The sequence below is a fragment of the Dermacentor variabilis genome, chromosome 10, assembly GCF_050947875.1.
Source record: "Dermacentor variabilis isolate Ectoservices chromosome 10, ASM5094787v1, whole genome shotgun sequence".
In the NCBI taxonomy this organism is placed as follows: Eukaryota; Metazoa; Arthropoda; class Arachnida; order Ixodida; family Ixodidae; genus Dermacentor; species Dermacentor variabilis.
In genome coordinates this window covers 3,138,489-3,157,929 of record NC_134577.1, presented here as the reverse complement: position 1 = coordinate 3,157,929, position 19,441 = coordinate 3,138,489, and the positions used below count along the sequence as shown (strand labels likewise).

Here is a 19,441-nt window from a genome sequence, read left to right as displayed (position 1 = left end):
TCCGTGTCGGCGCCATACGCAGTCGGCGCAGTATGGTACATTCGAAGGTTCTGTCACAGAATGCCTACATAACGCCTATATAAAATGCTTCTGTAGCTTCGTCACGGTAACTATCCGTACTCGCAGATACTACACAGCAGTACTCCACTACCACACAGCCACAAGGAACCACATCGATTCTCCCCATTGCGTGCACGCGTGTGCATGCGCCGACAGTCATTTTCGATTTTAAAACGCAGCAACAAATAAATGCTCTAACTGTAGTCTTTAACAATAAAACGATAATATTAGCATTTTCTCTCTCTTTTTTTTTTTCTCCTCCCTATTGCTCTCTCGACCTCGACAAGTGTGCGCCGAAAACCATCTCCCCCGCGCGGACGATTTTTTCGCCCTCTGGGCTTACAGCATGCCTGTGATGCCTACAGTACGCCTACAGTCAACATACGGTCAACACTCAACAGTCATTGCTACAGCATACAGTTCTGACTAAAGTTCTGACTACTGCTATGTATAACGTGATTTCACTGTCGCAGAAAGATGACTCCATCGAGTTGGTTCGGTTCGGTAAGTTGAGAAACGAGTGTGTTCTCCCACGGCTCTTCTTTTTTGACGGTCTCGTGACGTGTTGATTTGTGAATGAAAGTTGCAATTTGCCAGGCTGGCCGCACCCCTATTTGAACGGATATATTGCATCCCGCGAATCGGACTTCCTCCACAGTACACCAACAATCAAATATAAGAGGGTAAATTGTACCTACCACTAGTGAAAGGCGAGCTAGTGCAGAGGGGCGGTTTCCCGCGCACGGAGAGAAGAAGAAAAAAAAAAAAAAAAAACGAGGGGCCAAACCGGAATGCACGTGAACTGCGAAGTGAACGCGGGTGTTTCGAAAGCAAAAATTTTGCAGATCCCACGTATACTGCGGGAATCTATGCAGACGAAGCTTTCTGCGCCGTTTGCGTTCATTTACGATATTTGGCGGTGATGTTCAAGGCTGCTAAGCACGAGGTACCGGGATAAAATCTCGGCCACGGCAGCCGCATTTCCATGGAGGCGAAATGCGAAAACACCCGTGAATTACATTTGAGCGCACGTTAAATAACTCCAAGCGGTCCAGATTTCTGGAGTCCCCCCACTATGGCGTGCCTCATAATCAAATCGTGGTTTTGGCACGTAAAACCCCATAATTTAATTTTAAGGCCTACGACAGTCGTGATGTGATGGTAAAAGTGTTTTATCTGCGTAGTACACAACTGCTAGACAGAAAAAAAGTGCAGCCTGCCGCGTCTGGCCTAACAATAGAAATGAACGTCACAGCCGTAGTCAACGTTTATAGATAGCCGTAGTTGCATCATAGTTGCATTCTCGGTCGCTTAAGCTGGGTCGAACGGCGCAAGCCGTCGAGCATGGGATGCGTCGGCTTCCACGGATGACGGCGTGCCAAGCGCATTCCTGGGGCATTTTCTACGCCGATCTCGGACAACAGTTCCCTACTGGTGGCGCCGCGGCGGTTGGCAGCGTTTTCATTTACGCGCGGCAGGCCGCACTTTTTTCTTTTTTTAAATCCAGCGGCCGTGGCAGAACACACAGCGAAAAGTGTTTGCTCGAGGCCACTGTGTAAGATATGTACTATTTAGGTGACGACACTCGCGTTACGCGATAGACCTGATAAAGTCGAAACGGTGCGTGTCCTTCGGCCCGGTGACGGCGCGAAAGTAGGTCACCGTGGTGAGGGGAGAGCATTGGGAAGAGGGCATTTCCCCGACCCTAGAAGTCGAGAATAGTTGACTGTTGAGCAAGTCGGTCATCTTACTACTTCAAATACTAGAAGTCGGATACAACTTTAGGAAAAAGGGGAGGCCCCGCCCAGATGACCGAAGCGCGACAGCTGATTGCCTCCTCGACTAAAATTGTCCCGCTCGGGAAATCGTGCTCCTGAAACGCGTAATTCTCGGTATAAATAAAGGCTTTTGTATTTTAATGACTCGTTTAGTAGAGCTCTCATGTGCTGCAGCACATGCCGGATAGCGACAGAAAAATAACCCCGTGCCTTCTACAACGCTGCCTGTCATCTGCTCTTAGCTTCATTGCAAGTGACAAAAGCAGAAAGATCATAAGAAGCCAACAAACACTGAAACCAAGGACAACATAGGGGAAATTAGTTGTGCTTAATAAATGGAATGAAAAAACGATAAATTAATGGAAATTAAAGTAGATGAAAAAACAACTTGCCGCAGGTGGGAACCGAACCCACAGCCTTCGCATTTCGCGTGCGATGCTCTACCAATTGAGCTACCGCGGCGTCCTAGTAGAACCCTGGGAGTGTTAGCCAGCGCCACCACTCACAGACCTTGGCGGCGGACATGGAACGTCCTTTTTTGCCGCAGGCGTCACGAGAACGTGATCTTTTTTGGGTGAAGGCAACTGGTCAATAAACCCACATATGCTACCTGAAGGCATCAATGTAGCCGGATTGAAGGCCCTCGTTATGTAATAAACGAGAAGAAAGGGGGTTAACCGAGGGGCCCGATTTTTATTAGTCATATCATAAGAAGCCAACAAACACTGACACCAAGGACAACATAGGGGAAATTACTTGTGCTTAATAAATGAAATAATGAAACGATAAATTAATGGAAATTAAAGTGGATCAAAAAACAACTTGCCACAGGTGGGAACCGAACCCACGAAAAGGACGTTCCACGTCCGCCGCCAAGGTCTGTGAGTGGTGGCGCTGGCTAACAACCCCAGGGTTCTACTAGGACACATAAATACCCAAGAAAGTGGATGGGGAAACAGCGCCGCGGTAGCTCAATTGGTAGAGCATCGCACGCGAAATGCGAAGGTTGTGGGTTTGGTTCCCACCTGTGGCAAGTTGTTTTTTCATCCACTTTAATTTCCATTAATTTATCGTTTCATTATTTCATTTATTAAGCACAAGTAATTTCCCCTATGTTGTCCTTGGTGTCAGTGTTTGTTGGCTTCTTATGATATGACTAATAAAAATCGGGCCCCTCGGTTAACCCCCTTTCTTCTCGTTTAAAAGTAGAAAGAGCAGCTCTGCAAGGCGTTTGTGCTTGTTCACATGTACACGGCGCATCCACAACTTGTTTTCCAAGCTTAAAATGAATCAATTGCTGTTGAAAAAGTACTTATATAAAACAATGCATTTATCGCAACCATTGCAAACCTGGGGCGATGATACGGTCGAGGCAGGAAGGTTCTCGAAGCGTATGGATCTCCCATAACAGAAGTGGTGTACAGTCCGTCGAATGCTTGTCGAGATCGGATTCAAGCACGAGAAGAGGAGCCACAATTCGCTGCTTATCGACCGGGATGACATTGCTGAATGGCGGAATCGCTACCTTCGTGATTTGGAGTGCTAACGGGTGGAAGGCCGAAAGATCTTTTTCCTGAGCAAGACATGGTTGACGGCGAGACACACTCGGTCGATTATGTGGACAGACACCGTGGTACAGAAGCGCGGATTCCTGTACGCTCGAACAAATGGCTTGTCGATGTCGACGGGTTTGAAACAACCTTCTGGAAAAAGTCAGTGCCTGATTGTGACGCACATCGGCAGCGAGGATGGCTTCGTCGACAGCTGCTTAGATGAATTCCAAGGCCAAAAAACAGGTGACTACCACGAAGAAATGGACGGCAATAGCTACGGGGATGATTTACTGACTTTCTGCAAAAGTTGCCAGCTGGTAGCGTCATTGTTTTGGACAATGCACCTTACCATACCCGGCAAAAAGAGAAATTGCCGACGACAGCTTGGAAGAAGGGAAAAATACAGGAGTGCCTCGAAATCAAAAACATCATCTACAGCAAAAGGATCATGAAAAAGCTGCTGTTTGAGTTGGTAGCATCTGTAAAGCCACACTTTCTGAGCTACATTGTAGACAATGCAGTTGAAAGGGGTGTTGCGTTGTACTCAGGCTCCCACCGTACCACTGCAGATTTAATCCTATCGAGCTCATGTGGGCAAAGGTGAAAATGGCATCGCTGCAGACAGCAGTCGAAGACGTCTTGAGGGAAAAAAATGAAACACTTAATGGCGGAAGACTGGAGGAAGAACATTCACTACGTGATGGACCTGGAGGCAAAGTTCAGGCTTGACACGTCTCGGAGTGACCACATCCAACCCATCGTCATCCAAGTGGGTGAAGATGACACTGAAGAAAGCGACTCCGACTGCGAGCTGTCCGCCATTGAGCCACTCGACGAAGCATAACAGCTACTTATTAACAAAATGTCAGCCCTTAGTAGGGCTACCAAAACTTTGCCGGTGGGTTCGCAGCAGTAACCATCCTCCCATGACCTCTCAAATAAATAAGCAGTTCATTTGGTGACATATTCCTTTTAATGGAAGCTCAATTCTGAAAAAAGCAACGTCCTGCACAGATTGTGCTCAATATAAGTACTGGCATGGAAACGTGCTCAAACGCAAATACAATTATTAACCCTGAATAACTATGTGGGGCCCAAAATGTTTGTGGGATGTCGTGTCTGCCGAAGGACGAATCCCAACATAAAAACGTAATGCTTCTTTATTCGACTAACGATGGCAGCGGATGGGCATACCAACGCTACGTTCGTCCCAGTAGTGGAAGGTAGAAGGCAGTCTTTCTCAGCCAGGCAGCCTGTTTTTATAGCCACCGTCGGTGACGCATACCTCGGGTGACGTGGCGGTGGCGCTATGTTTTATCGACCATGCAGTCTAGCGTGCAGCTGTGTTATGCTGGGCCAGATGATAAGAAGACGGAGGGTGCGCAGAAATGTGCGCGGAGTGTGTCGCCACATCACCCCCCCACGGAGTGGAGAGCCTCAGGGCTTGAAAAAATCTGGGCAGCGTACGCGACATCCGCTGCGTGTACTGACAGAAGCAGGCTGCGATGTCGGCGGTTGTGGATGGACGTCTGTGGGTGTACTGGTATTCCCTGGTTCGGCGGAATCCGTGTAGGCCGGCTTCAGCCGGTCGATAGAGACGCGGACGGCGTTCCCTTTAATGCGCAGGGTGAAGCTTTTGTCGTCGTGACAGAGAACTGGGTAGGGTCCGCTGTAAGGTGGCTGTAAAGGCCGGCGGACGGTGTCGTCGCGGAGAAAAGTGTGCGAGCACGTTGTCAGATCCTTGAAGACGAAGGGGACGGTCTTACAGTGGTGAGCTGCAGGTGACGGGCGTAGGGCAGCGATGGTGCGTCGGAGCCAGGCGATGAAATCGGTGGGATCTGATGTCGCGGTGGTGAATGGCGGTGCGGTGAGAAATTCGCCTGGGAGACGGAGGGGTTCCCCGTATACGAGCTCTGCAGGTGTAGCCTGAATGTCGGGCTTGAAGGTGGCGCGAAGACCTAGGGTGACGGCTGGGATGGCTTCACGCCAGGTTGAGTCCGGGTGGCACAAGATGGCTGCTTTGAACTGTCGGTGGAAACGTTCGATCATTCCGTTGGCACATGGGTGGTAGCTGGTGGTCCGCGAGCGTTCGAACCCGATGGTCAGCCCGAGCAGCCGGAAAAGGTGAGATTCGAACTGTCGTCCTTGGTTGGTGGTGACGAGGCGACGTCTTCCGCAGTGATTCCCTCAAGGGGCCATGCCTCAGGCCATCGAGTGTACCGATCGATGGCGGTGAGGCAGTAGCGATAGCGTCCAGCTGGAGGCAAGGGCCCTATGATATCAAGGTGGACGTGTTGAAACCGACCAGAGGTCTGGGGGAATGCGCCGAGTGGTGAAGTGACATGCCTGGTGACTTTAGCGCGCTTGCATTGAATGCAGGAGCGTGCCCAGGTGCGGCAATCCCGCTGCACGGAGGGCCAGACATAGCGGTCAGCCACGAGGCGTGCAGAGGCGCGTATACCGGGATGGCTGAGATTATGTAGCTGGTTAAAGAGGCCACGGCGATGCGAAAGGGGCACGTAAGGCCTGCTTCGTGCTGTTGATATGTCACAGTAGATAGTCTCTGTCGATTCAGGTATGGGGACTTGCTGCAGCTGTAGCGAGGACCCGCCCTTAAGAAGCTCCTGCAGTTCAGCGTCCGCAGTCTGACCCTCGGCGAGGACATCAGCTGTTATCTGCGAAGGGCTAATAGCTGCCACGCGTGAAAGCGTGTCGGCGACCTCGTTGTCCTTCCCGCTGACATGTTGGATGTCGGTGGTAAACTGGGCGATGAACGAGAGCTGGTTCTGCTGGACCAGCGGAAGTTTGTCGCGGCGCTGAAAGAAGGCGTAGGTCAAAGGTTTATGGTCGGTGTAGATAGTGCAGTGTTGTGCTTCGAGAATGTGGCGAAAGTGCTGAACTGCTTCGTATATCGCCAGAAGTTCTCTGTAGTAAGCTGGCGAACTCGACGGCGTGGGGGTCGTGGTTTCGTCGGTGGGACTGGCCGCAGAAGAGGACGTTTTGCGAGCTGAGAGTTTCTTGGAGAAGAACGCCAAGGGATGCCAGATGTTGTCTACGTGCTGCATAAGGGCGGCGCCTACGGCGATGCTAGAGGCGTCCGTGAAGAGCCCCAAGGGAGCGTCTGGCACAGGATGGGAGAGAAGTTTGGCGGTACAAAGAGCAGCTTTGCATTTTTTGAAAAGCTCCGTTAAAGCCAGTGTCCATGTGACGGTTTGGTTTCCTCGTAGACCAGCCAAGGCACCATGGAGGGGAGCCTGGTAGTCGGCTGCGTGTGGCAAGAAACGCCTGTAAAGGTTCAGCATGCCGAAGAAACGGCGAAGGTCTTTAGCGCTGGTTGGTTGAGTGTAATTTTGCATGTCTGAGGTGCGTTGAGGTAAGGGTCGAGTTCCCTCTGATGAGACTTCATGGCCGAGGAATTTGACGACTGAATCGCCGAGTGTGCTCTTTGGGACATTGACGAGTAAGCCGTGGTCATCGAGGCGTTGGAAAAGCAGACGAAGGTGCCTGTGGTGTTCGTCGGTGTTGCGGGAAAAGACCAATATGTCGTCAAGATAGACGAAGCAGAAGTCGAGGCCGTGGACGACTTCGTCGATGAAGCGTTGAAAGGTTTGTCCAGCGTTTCTCGGGCCAAAGCTCATGAAGGGAAACTCGAACAAGCCGAAAGGAGTAATAATTGCAGTTTTCGGGACGTCGTCCGGATTGATGGGTATCTGCGTGTAGGCCTTGACCAAGTCTAGCACGGAAAAAACGTGGCAGCCGGAAATGCAATGGGCGAAGTCCTGTATGTGACAACGGGGTACCTGTCCGGAATTGTGAGGGCGTTGAGGGCACGGTAGTCCCCACAGGGCCGCCAGCCTTCGGTCTTCTTAGGGACGAGGTGGAGTGGCGAGGCCCATGGGCCGTCGGAGGAGCGGGCAATTCCCTCTCGGAGCATGGCTTCGAACTCTGCTTTGGCTATGCGCATGCGGTCCGGGGCAAGCCGACGGGTGCGACAGAAAACCGGGGGGCCTGGGGTGGTCCGGATGTAGTGCAAGGTGGTGTGCTGCATGTTGCGTGGCAACCCGCTGGGGCGCGTCAAACTGGGAAATTCGGCGAGGATCGCGTGGTAAGGTGAATTATGTTCGACACTGAGTACTTTGATGCTTGGCTGGCAGGTAGTCGTTCGCTGTCCTGGTGCAGAATGTCTTGTTGTCGCGTCGATGAGACGGTTGTGGCGGCAGTCCGGAAGGAGGTTGTAGTGCGCCAAAAAGTCTGAGCTGATGATTGGCTCTGTGACGTCGGCGATGACAAAATTCCAATGAAGGTCACGGTGAAGGTTTTTAAGCTGGAAGTGCAGGTGGAGCGAGCCGTAAGTTTTGATAGTGGACCGGTTTGCCGCGCTGAGCTCGAAAGACGTAGAAAGACGGGGACCTTGAAGGTGGGCTCGCGGGTAGCAGCAAATGTCGGAACCGCTGTCGACAAGGAACCGCTGCTTTGTAATTTGGTCGGTGACGAAGATGCGACGGCCTCCAGGTTGGCAGCTCGCAGTCGTGGCTACGAGCTGCCGTTGGCGTTTCCCTGATTTTTAGCGGAGCAGGGTGGTCGACATTGCCATGCTCTGTCCCCGAAGTGTCTATGGTAGTAACACCGGTCGTCGTCACCAGGCCGCTGTGACGGGGTAGTGTTCTGGCCATGGCTTTGCGAGTGGCGCGTCGGGGAGCGTTGATCCAGTCGTCGTTGAATGGAGCTGAGCTGTCGGTTGATGTCGTCGATACGCCGCGCAAGCTCTATGGTGTTCAGCGGTGCGGCGACAGCCTGGGCGGTGGGCAACAACGGTGGCAAGGAGACCTCGATGACGCGATCAGCGATCCCGGCGAGTTGGTCGAGAGGTAGCGTAAGCTGAGCCTGCAGAATTGCCTGGACGTGCGGTGGAAGTCGTTGAAGCCAAAGTGCTCGCATACGGAATCCTGGACTTCCATGTTGCCCGCGAGAGCATGCATGTGGCGGAGGAGCTGCGAAGGCTTGCGCTTGGCAAGTTCTGCGGACTGAAGTTGTCACACCTTCTGGTCTTCCGAGAGTGACAGGCGGCGAATGAGTTCCGTCTTGAGGTGTTCATAAAGGTTGGCCGTTGGTGGGTTGGCAAGGATATCCCGGACCTCGCTGGCGTAGCGGCATCAAGGTAGGCGACGACATAATCGTAGCGGGTTCAATCTTGTGTGATGTGCGCGAGGGAGAACTGGGCCTCGACTTGGGTGAACCATACCTCCGGCGAGTCGGCCCAAAACGGCGGAAGCTTGACAGCGACACGCCAGACGCCGTGCGGGGTAGCGTGCGGGATGCCATCTGCTGGGGTTCTGACGTCCTCGGCGGAGCCGGCAGGATGCTGCTGCACGGAACCATCGGGTTGGTCGTGCCGATCCTGAAGCTGTTGCTCTTGCTTCTGGATCACCTCTTGATGCGCGTGAAGCTGTCTGTTGAGAAGTTCCAGCTGTCGTTGAAGGGCATCTTGTTCGTCCATGGCAATGTGTTCTTGTTCGTTGTCCGGGTCACCAGATGTGGAATGTCGTGTCTGCCGAAGGACGAATCCCAACATAAAAACGTAACGCTTCTTTATTCGACTAACGATGGCAGCGGACGGGCATACCAACGCTACGTTCGTCCCAGTAACGGAAGGTAGAAGGCGGTCTTTCTCAGCCAGGCAGCCTGTTTTTATAGCCACCATCGGTGACGCATACCTCGGGTGACGTGGCGGTGGCGCTATGGTTTATCGACCATGCAATCCTGCGTGCAGCTGTGTTAGGCTGGGCCAGATGATAAGAAGACGGAGGGTGCGCAGAAATCTGCGCGGAGTGTGTCGCCACATGTTTATTCGGGCAGCCACTGTCCAGCTTGACACGAAAAAGCAGTAGTCAACGCGAAATTGACAGCCACTGTTAGCAGCCTGCACGCCAAAGCACATTCATCTGGTTGCATTGTTTATTTTGGTTATTCGGCTCAGGCAAATAATGTAAATAAGAGAACAGTTATAAAACATCATTAGCTTAGTGAGACCCAAATTGCTCACTAGGGCAGCCATTTTCGAGTTGACGGGCTCTATGGTGAAGTAGCAGCAGCCGAGGCGAAATTGACCGTCAATGTTGGCAGCCTGCGTGTCGAAAGGAAAACAATAGCAGTCGTGTTGGAGCCATCGTAAAGCTTTACATGCCCTTAAAGGCTACAATATCTGTAGCCAAGCAATAACAGAAACACACCGTCGGCTTGGTTTACTCCACCGCACAGTCATTGTTAATTTCATCAAGCCACTTGAACAAATAAGAGCAATGGAGAGCAACATGCCCGTTAGGCGGCCTGCTTCCAATTAGTTCTGCTGCATCTACTGTTGTTTCCAGCCTGTTGAGATGAATAATGCCATGTCAGAAGGCCCAAAATACTCTTATTGGGCAGCCACCATTGGGCATGACGGGCCCTGTGATGAAATAATAGTAGTCGGGGCACGTTTGAAAGGCACCTTTAGCAGTTTGCATTTCAAAGTGCAGTCATGCGTAGCCATTGTAGGTGAAACAGCAGTAGTCAATGCAAAATTGACAGCCACTGTTGGCAGTTTTTGTATGCTAAAGCACAATTATGTGGTTGCATTATTTTGGTTATCTGGCTTATGGGATCCTCACCTGTGCTCTTGGGACAAAGGAACGACAACATAGTAGTGCAGACAATCACAAGGGCATTTATTGCACCTTTCATAGATCAGTGCCTGCTAGCTGAGTTGCTATCCACAAAACATGCCGATAGGCACGCGACAAATCCAGGAAGTCCAACTCACCGCGACCGGATAACAAGCAAATATGTTCGCCCCATGCTGGACACCAATGCCTGGTCGTTCGCGCGTACGGTCACGCGAATGGTGGCACGTCTGAATTACTCCTCGCGAGACCGTCTCGCAGAAGCATGGATCGGCGCACGTGCGGGACGTCTGCGTCGCTTGCCGATCCCAAACCAAAAAGGAAGAGCCTTCTCCGTTCCGCACCCAAGTAACCCCGCTGTTAAGTGGTGTTAGGCGAGCCACACTCGCGCCATCTCTCGCGATGCGTTTCAACCACACCGACTGCCGCGGGGATCAAGCCACGCTGAGAAGCCGGATTACAGGAGACAGGAGCTATGCGAGAAAACAACATATCAGGGGACGCGTGAGAGTCGTGCATCCTCGCATCCCCCCAACCTTAAATCACTACATATTCTATTCCGGCGGAACACGTCACACGGTCTAACATCAACGCAAGCTTCGCGAACAAGGTAGTACATGGAACAGTGGCCGCGCCGAGGAAATGTCCACATGCTGTCCATAACATGCGAGCCAACATTGTCCTTGGGTACACCGCTAGCGTCCACTGGTCACAGCAGCAGCTCTGCGGACTCGACGGCACGATTCCAGGCCAGGACTCTGGAAACGGCGACGTAGCTAGTAGTCTGTATGAGCAAGCGTCGCTCACGCTGACGCGCCCTGCTGGCGAGAGCCGCCGTAGCTGTTGGTGACCGCCAGCTCTTTTATCTGCCGCCGAGGGTTGCGAGCTGGATACAGGCGGCCGCCGAAGTCACTGCACCGAACCGGCCACAGCAGCGCAGACGATATGCAGGTGACAGCAAACCAGGAGTGACTCCGCTCACGCTATGTACACTCAATGCACTCGGCAAACGCTGAAGTAGTGCAAGGGAGAGGAACTCTGCATGCGCATCGCCCACGTGGTACGATGTTCAGCTTGGCTCGCAAAAGATCGGGCAGCTACTCAGATGCTAAGTTCACGTGAACGAAGCTCACTTCCTTGAGTCAAACGAGTAATTTCAGTTCGTGCGAGGCTAACTAAAATGAGGGAAGCTACGTACAACACCCCAATGCCATGGTCCACTAGGTTGTGTCCTTCCACGTGCAACAGGCAGCGTCGTAAAGCCTTAGGCCTAAAGCGTCGCTACCCTAGCTGACAACAACCGGCATACAAAGAAAAATAAACACCCAAAATTGGCGCAAAACAGGTAGCCGCGAGGAGACGTCAACTCTGTTAGGTGGTCCTACCCCACTCAGTGCACACAGCATCCGAGTTGACGGCGCCCACCTTCCCGGACGTGTTGGAGTGCCCGGTGCCAAGCTGCAATAGCAGTCAGCCCGTAGCGGCACCCATGGCCCGCGGCCACCCGGCTCCCAGAGCCGCGCCTTCATCTGAGTCAGCTGAGATAGAAGAAGCTATTTACATAAGAAATTCGTACCACCCACGAGGCTTCCGTGCTCACTCGCTTCAGGCTTGTCAATGCCCCTCGGGCGCTAATCCTCACTCTCCCAGGATGTAGACCACGTGGCTCTCGTACTGACACTTGCGAAAACGCTTAGCACGTTGACAAGTTCAAACACACGACATCCTCCGTTGCCTCGCTCAAGAAAGCATGCCGCCAACACTAGCGATAAAAATCCACGCTAGTCCTACGCTTCGGTTCAAACAAACGTCTCGAACGAAGCAAAACTGTTAAAACTATCGTTCAATGCACGTTGTGCGCCAGATGTGGGATCCTCACCAGTGCTCTTCGGACAAAGGAACAACAACACAGTAGTGCAAACAATCACAAGGGCATTTATTCCACCTTTCATAGATCAATGCCTGCTAGCCGAGTTGCTATCCGCAAAACGTGCCGATGGGCGCGCGACAAATCTAGGAAGTCCGACTCGCCGCGACCAGATAACGAGCGAATATGTTCACCCCATGCTGGACACCAACGCCTGGTCGTTCATGCGTATGGTCACGCGAGCGGTGGCGCGTCTGAATGATGCCTCGCGAGACAATCTCGCAGAAGCATGGGTTGGCGCACACGCAGGATGTCCGCGCTGCTTGCTGAACCAAAGAGGAAGAACCTTCTGCGATCGTTTATAGATCCTTTATAAATGGTGCCTTCACCTTTCCGTGCCCAAGTAACCCCCCTGTTAAGTGGTGTTAGCAGATGGATGGATGGATGGATGGATGGATGGATGGGTGTTATGAGGGTACTTTGCAATGGGGTGGTGGGTTGCTCCACCAAGCTCTTGCTAGTATACTGCCTAATGTCCTACCTAGGTTAAACAACGAAAAAAGAAAAAAACACTATGAACTACCACGCCCAAATTTTCTGATCCCCAATCGCGAACTGTGCTTTTGTACGTCTTCGTCTTTTGTCGTTTCCCTACTTCCACCAATCCTCCATTCACCTCTTACTAATGCCTATTACGGACATGTTTGCTTTACCACTGCTCCCGCTGAACCCAAGGGCTTCAAGGAGGCCAGTGGTGCCTAAATCGACCGCTGAATAGATGTCTTCACATTCTAATAAGATATGCTCCGTCGTTTCCCTAGCTTTACCGCAGCAAGCACATGCTTCTTCTTCCTTCTTATATCTCGCTTTATAGGTGCGTGTTCTAAGGCATCCCGATCTCGCTTCGAAAAATAATGAGCTTCCCTTTGAGTTATCATAAATGGTTTCTTTCCTGATTTCGTTTTTTCCTTTTAAGTAGTTACTCATGGCAGGTTTCTTTTCCATTGCCGCCACCCATGAGATAATTTCAGCTTCTCTGACTTTCCGCTTGACCTTCTTTGTTGCCATGTTGCCCACCATACAGGCCGCATACTTGCTGGTAAGCTTCCTAGTTCTTTCCCTCCACTGTGAATCAATGTTTTTCCTGTACAGATACCTGAACACCCTCCCAGCCCATTTACTTTCTTCGATATTCCTCAGCCGTTCTTCATACACAATTTTACTGCGAGCTTCCCTCACTTCAAAACTAGTCCAGCCCATATCACCCTGCACAGCTTCATTTTTAGTCTTCCCGTGAGCGCCCAATGCGAGGTGACCCACTGACCTTTGGTTCCCATCAAGTCCTGATTGTACCCCTGATTTAAAGCAAACAACTGCATTTCCAAAAGTAAGTCCTGGAGCCATTACACCTTTCCACATACCTCGGAGGACCTCGTACCTATTGTTTCCCCATAGCGCTCTGTGCTTCATTATGACTGCATTTCTCTTCCCCTTTTCTGTTATGGTTTTTTCCTGCGTTTCCATATATCTATTGCCTTCGTGTATCCATATACCAAAGTATTTATATTCTGTTACCCGAGGTATATCTTGGCTTTGTATCTCCACTGTCTGTTCACTGTTTTCATTAAATACCATAACACCTGATTTTCTAACACTAAATTTCAAACCTAAATTGTTACCTTCCTGCCCACAGACGTTGCAAATCACTTTGCTTGTTAGCTAGCAACACAATGTCATCTGCATAAAATAAACCTGGGAGTTGCTGCTCTATTACTGTACTTGCCTGTTTGTATGAGAGATTAAACGCGTTATTGCTTCCTTCTAGCGCCCTCTCCATCCTAACCATGTACATCATAAACAGCAGCGAGGATAAAGGGCACCCCTGCCTCAGTCCCTTGTTGATATGAACTTTCTCCTCGCTCCTCATCCCTTCCCATTCAACGCAAACGGTATCTTCTAGGTAAATCTCTCTCAAAAGCTGTAGACAATCGTTACCCAAGTCTTCCCCTTCCAGAATATCCCACAAAAAGTTGCGGTCTACATTGTCGTAGGCTCCTGTAATGTCTAAAAAGGCCACATACAACGGTCTGCTTTCTGCTTTTGATATTTCAATACACTGAGTAAGAACAAACAAGTTATCATCCAAACGCCTACCTATTCTGAAGCTCTCCCAAAATGCCATTATTCTCTGCCCATGCTTGAAGCGTTAATTTGATTGCCTGCATTGCTAGCCTGTATATTACCGATGTAATGGTCAATGGTCTATACGAGTGAATTTTGTCTTTCCCCCCTTACCTTTATAAATTAAATTCATTCTACTTTGTCGCCAACTGTCTGGTATTCGTCTACCTTTTAAAGTTTTTCCACTGCTTTCACCAGAGCTTCCTTACCTCTTGGTCCTAGTTCATTTCTAAGCCTAACGGGAACCTCGTCTAGCCCTGTGGCTGTGCGCTTAGGAATTTTGTCTTCCGCTTTCTTCCAGTCTAAATTTGTCAGCACCGGCTCCTTTTCCACTTGGGTCTCTTTCATGCTCTCTTTCTCTTCAAATACAACCTTGTCCTTGCCTTGGAAAGATTCTGCTGTTATTTTTGGATGTAATTTATTGCCGCTTCTCCTTCCAGTCTGTTTTCATCTTCATCTAGGATATGTTGTATTGTTGTTGACTTCCTGCCCAATAATTTTATGTGGTTCCAAAATATAGTTACGACCATGGTCAGTAAGCAGCTGTCGCGGGGTGCCATGCACTAAGATAATATCACGCAAGAGAAAGTCCGCGACGTCAGGGGCGCAACTGGTAGGGAGAGCCCGCGTGATAGCGTATCGGGTGGCGTAATCAGTTGCGACGGCTACCAATTTGTTCCCAGAGGATGACGTGGGAAAGGGACCGAGGAGGTCTAATCCAACACGAAAGAACGGTTCCACAGGGACGGTGATCAGCTGGAGATGACCGGAAGGTAGCACCTGAAGTGTTTTCCGACGCTGGCAGGGATCACAGGCAACAACATAGTGTCGGACGGAGCGAGCGAGAGCAGGCCAATAGAAGCGGCGGCGGACGCGGTCGTACGTGCGGGTTACCCCAAGATGTCCTGCAGTGGGTGCGTCATGCATCTCAAAGAGCACAGTCTGTCGTAGATGTTTTGGCACGACAAGAAGAAGATCAGGGCCATCAGGGAGGAAGTTCCTTCGGTACAGAATGCCGCCCTGGAGGACATATCGGCGAACGGATGCGTCGGTAGGTGTAGAGCGCAGCGCAGACGCTCAATGAGTACTCGCAGCGATAGGTCTCTATACTGCTCATCGGCGATGTTAGCGAAGGCAGACACAGAGAAAATGCCGTCGGCGGTACTAGTGTCGGCGTCGTCAGGCTCGTCTACCGGGTAGCGAGACAGGCAGTCAGCGTCCTTGTGTAGTCGGCCAGATTTGTAGATGACAGAGAACGAATATTCTTGGAGGCGTAAAGCCCAGTGACCAAGTCGTCCTGTAGGGTCTTTCAATGAGCGTAACCAACAAAGCACGTGATGGTCTGTGATAACGGAAAAGGGTCGGCCATATAAGTATGGGCGGAACTTCGCAACCGCCCAAACTAGGGCCAGACACTCACGCTCAGTGATGGAATAGTTGCGCTCCGCGGGCGAGAGGAGCCTGCTGGCGTAAGTGATAACACGATCGTGGCCACGCTGGCGTTGTGCCAGTACTGCGCCAATTCCGTGACCGCTGGCATCAGTACGGACTTCGGTAGGCGCAGAAGGATCAAAATGGGCCAGAACGGGAGGCGTTGTGAGAAGGTCGATTAGAAGCGAAAATGCAGAGGCCTCGTTATCGCCCCACTGTAAAGGGGCGTCTTTATTCAAAAGCTAAGTTAGTGGTCGTGCTATGGCCGCGAAATTTTCCACGAAACGGCGGAAGTACGAGCAAAGGCCGATGAAGCTGCGCACATCCTTGACACACTTCGGAACAGGGAAGTGCGTAACAGCATGGATCTTGCCTGGGTCCGGTTGCACTCCGTTTGCGTCAACGAGATGTCCAAGGAAGTTAATCTGGCGACGGCCGAATTGGCACTCCGATACGCTGAGTTGCAGAACAGCTCACCGAAAAACGTCCAGGACTGCTGAGAGGCGCTCGAGGTGCGTAGCGAATGTTGGAGAGAATACTATAACGTCGTCCAAGTAGCACAGGCACGTGGACCATTTGAAACCGTGAAGAAGGGGGTCCATCATACGTTCAAAAGTGGAAGGAGCGTTACATAGGCCGAACGGCATCACCTTGAATTGATAAAGACCGTCAGGTGTTACAAAGGTAGTCTTCTCGCGGTCGAGATCGTCCACGGCAATCTGCCAATAGCCAGAGCGAAGGTCAATAGAGGAGAAATAGCGAGCACCGTGGAGGCAGTCAAGGGCGTCATCAATCCGAGGTAGGGGAGGAGGAGGAGGAGGAATAAACTTTATTTGTGCACAGCAGATTTGAGACCTAGGCCTCTACCTAAATGACGGCCTCGAGCCCTTGGGCCCTGGCGGCATCTTCGGCCTGCTGGATTGCCTTGAGTTGGGCTTCCGGTGCACAGCTGAGCAATACACGTCCTTTTTGGTAACCCTGTTAAGGTGCCGATAATCCACGCAAAAGCGCCATGAGCCATCCTTCTTTTTTTACCAGCACAACAGGTGATGCCCATGGACTACATGACGGTTCAATAATATTCTTGGCAAGCATTTTGCAAACTTCGGTGTGAATAACTTGACGCTCAGCCGGTGATACTCGATACGGGTGGCGATGAATAGGAGAGGCATCGCCGGTATTAATGCGATGTTTAACAGCTGTTGTTTGGGCCAAAGGACGATCGTTAAAGTAAAAAATATCTTGGTAGGAAATCAGGACGCGGTAGAGCGCACGGGCGTGCTCGGACGGCATGTCGGGTGGAATCATTTTCTGTGAGTTGGCGATGGTACAAGTTGCCGACTGCGATGGTAGAGGAGGATCGGTTGAATTGTCTACTGAAATCGATGCTACAGAGTGACCCTCGAATGAGCAAAGTGCGTAGCGAACGTTGGGGAGAATACTATAACGTCGTCCAAGTAGCACAGGCACGTGGACCACTTAAAACCATGAAGAAGGTAGTCCACCGTGCGTTCACGAGTGGCAGGAGCATTACATAGACTGAACGGCATCACTTTGGATTGATCAAGACCGTCAGGAGTTACAAGAGCAGTCTTCTCGTGGTCGAGATCGGACACGGCAATCTGCCAGTGGCCGGAGAGAAGGTCAATAGAGGAGAAATAGCGAGCACCGTGGAGGCAGTCAAGGGCGTCATCAATGCAAGGTAGGGCATGCACGTCCTTTCTGGTAACCCTGTTAAGGGGCCAATAATCCACGCAAAAACGCCATGAGCCATGCTGTAGTTTAGGCCAAAGGACGATCGTTAAAGTAAAAAAGTATCGTGGTAGGAAAGCAGAACGCGGTAGAGCTCACGAGCGTGCTCGGACGGCATGTCAGGTGAAATTATTTTTTGTAAGTCGGCAATGGTACAAGTTGCCAACTGCGATGGTAGAGGAGGATCGGCTGAATTGTTGTCTACTGCAATAGATGCTACTGAGTGATCCTCGAATGAGCAAAGGTAGTGCCAGAGACATCCCGCGTGGCAGCACTTGTGTCGTCAAGCCAAAATTGACCACTGGCAGGCAGACGCAATTCGCCATAATAGATAAAACTGTATGAGGTAGTGTGATCCCGTGTGTAAGGAGGACGTCTTGCATAGGAGCCGCGATGTAGTGACCGTCGGGCACTGGTGGGGATGACACGAAGTCAACGTAAGTCAGTGCCAAAGGTGGCAAGCGAAGGAAGTCGACGGAACTGAGGCGACTGGGGTGTGGTTCAGCGGGATCCAGAACAGGCAGGTCGAGGCGGAGAGTACTGGCGGAGCAATCGATGAGAGCATAATGTGCGGAGAGGAAGTCTAGGCCGAGGATGATGTTGTGGGGACAGTGAGCGATGACTGTGAATAGCACGGTAGTGGAGCGATCGGCGAAGGAAACGCGGGCGGCACACATACCAATTACAGGGGCTGTTCCACCATTGGCGACACGGACAACAGGCGTCGTGGCGGGTGTGATCATTTTCCTCAGCGGGTACGAAGGTCAGTGCTCATTACTGACAAATGCGCCCCAGTGTCTATGAGAGCAGATACAGGAACACCGTCGACTTGCACGTCAAGAAGGTTCAGATGAGTGGGCAACGTCAGGAGAGGATTTGGCGGTGTAGAGAGCAATGCAGCGTCACCTCGAGGCGCTGCATCGTCTAGTTTTCCGGCTGGGAGCGGCTTCCAAAGGGAGTCGGTGAATAGGAGCGACGGGGCTGGGGGGAGCGAGATTGTCGTCGTTAGGGTGAAGGCGAACAAGAATAGGGGCGGTTCGGCGCAGGAGAATCGGTGGCGGCATTATCTGAGCGGGCAGCATAGAGACGAGAAAGGCCACCTGGGGGGCAAGAGTAGGCAGTATATGTAGACTGGTTCAGGGAACTCCAGCGACTGCGACAGTGCCGAGAAATGTGCCCAATTCGATAGCAGTGAAAACAAATTGGCTTGTCGTCTGCAGTGCGCCATTCAGAGGGGTTGCGGAAACGTGGTGGGTAAGAAGGTGCGCGACGGGGTGAAATCGAAGAAGCTGGGTGGGTATCAGGGCGATGGGCCGAGCAGATGGTGTGAATACCCATGTTGGCGAACTCCTGGCGGACAACTGCCTGGATCAGGGAAACAGTGACTGCAGCTGCATTGGAGGGGCTGGAGTCGAACGCAGCCAGATAGGCGGCCTCGATCTCACACCGGACAATCCTGGTAACATCGCCAGTGTTGTTGGGATGAGGAGCGTCGGCACAGGAAGATGTCGCTGGGGTGTTGGGCAGACGGGCAAACTGCTGGTCGATACGTCGGCTTTTAGCGAGTTCCAGGCGGCAGCACTGTTTTATAACTGCATCCACCATCGCCACGTTGTTAAATACAAGCAAGTTGTAGGCGCAATCGGCAATGCTTTTGAGGATGTGGGAGACCTTGTTGGACTCAGTCATGTGTGCGTCAACTTTGCGGCATAGAGCCAAGACGTCCTCAATGTACGTGACGTAGTGCTCCGTTGACGTCTGCACACGACTGGAAGGCGCCTTCTGCGCGGCAAGTTGGTGACCGTAGGGGTTGCCGAACAAGTCTCGAAGCTTCTGCTTAAGCGAATCCCAACTGGTCAGCTCATCTTTGTGCGTCCGATACCAAACTCGAGGTGTGCCACCGAGGTAAAAGACTACGTTGGCGAGCATGATAGTAGGGTCCCACCAGTTATTGCGGCTGACGTGTTCGTACAGGCTGATCCAGTCCTCGACGTCTTCCCCATCTTTTGCCGAGAATACGCCAGGATCACGGGGAGCGGAGAGGGTGATGTAGGTCGTCGAAGTGGCAGCAGGTGTCGGAGCCGGCGGAGTCGGGTTGTCCTCGCCGGGAGCCATGAAGGAAGGCTCGACGTACCGTCCACTGCGAAGCTCCGTGACGAG

At 51.7% G+C, this 19,441-nt stretch overlaps 1 protein-coding gene across 3 annotated transcripts in view; it reads left to right on the top strand.

Moving 5' to 3' along the window:
- The first annotated feature begins 352 nt into the window (after positions 1-352).
- Positions 353-19,441, top strand: part of LOC142559728 (uncharacterized) — a 370,616-nt gene continuing 351,527 nt past the window's right edge. Inside the window, exon 1 of one of the 3 annotated variants that reach the window (XM_075671318.1) lies at positions 353-564. In XM_075671318.1, coding sequence (XP_075527433.1) covers positions 507-564 — 58 coding nt within the window. In that variant the 5' untranslated portion in view covers positions 353-506. The remainder of the gene's footprint in view (positions 565-19,441) is intronic. The other 2 variants (XM_075671316.1, XM_075671317.1) reach the window with 2 other exon arrangements.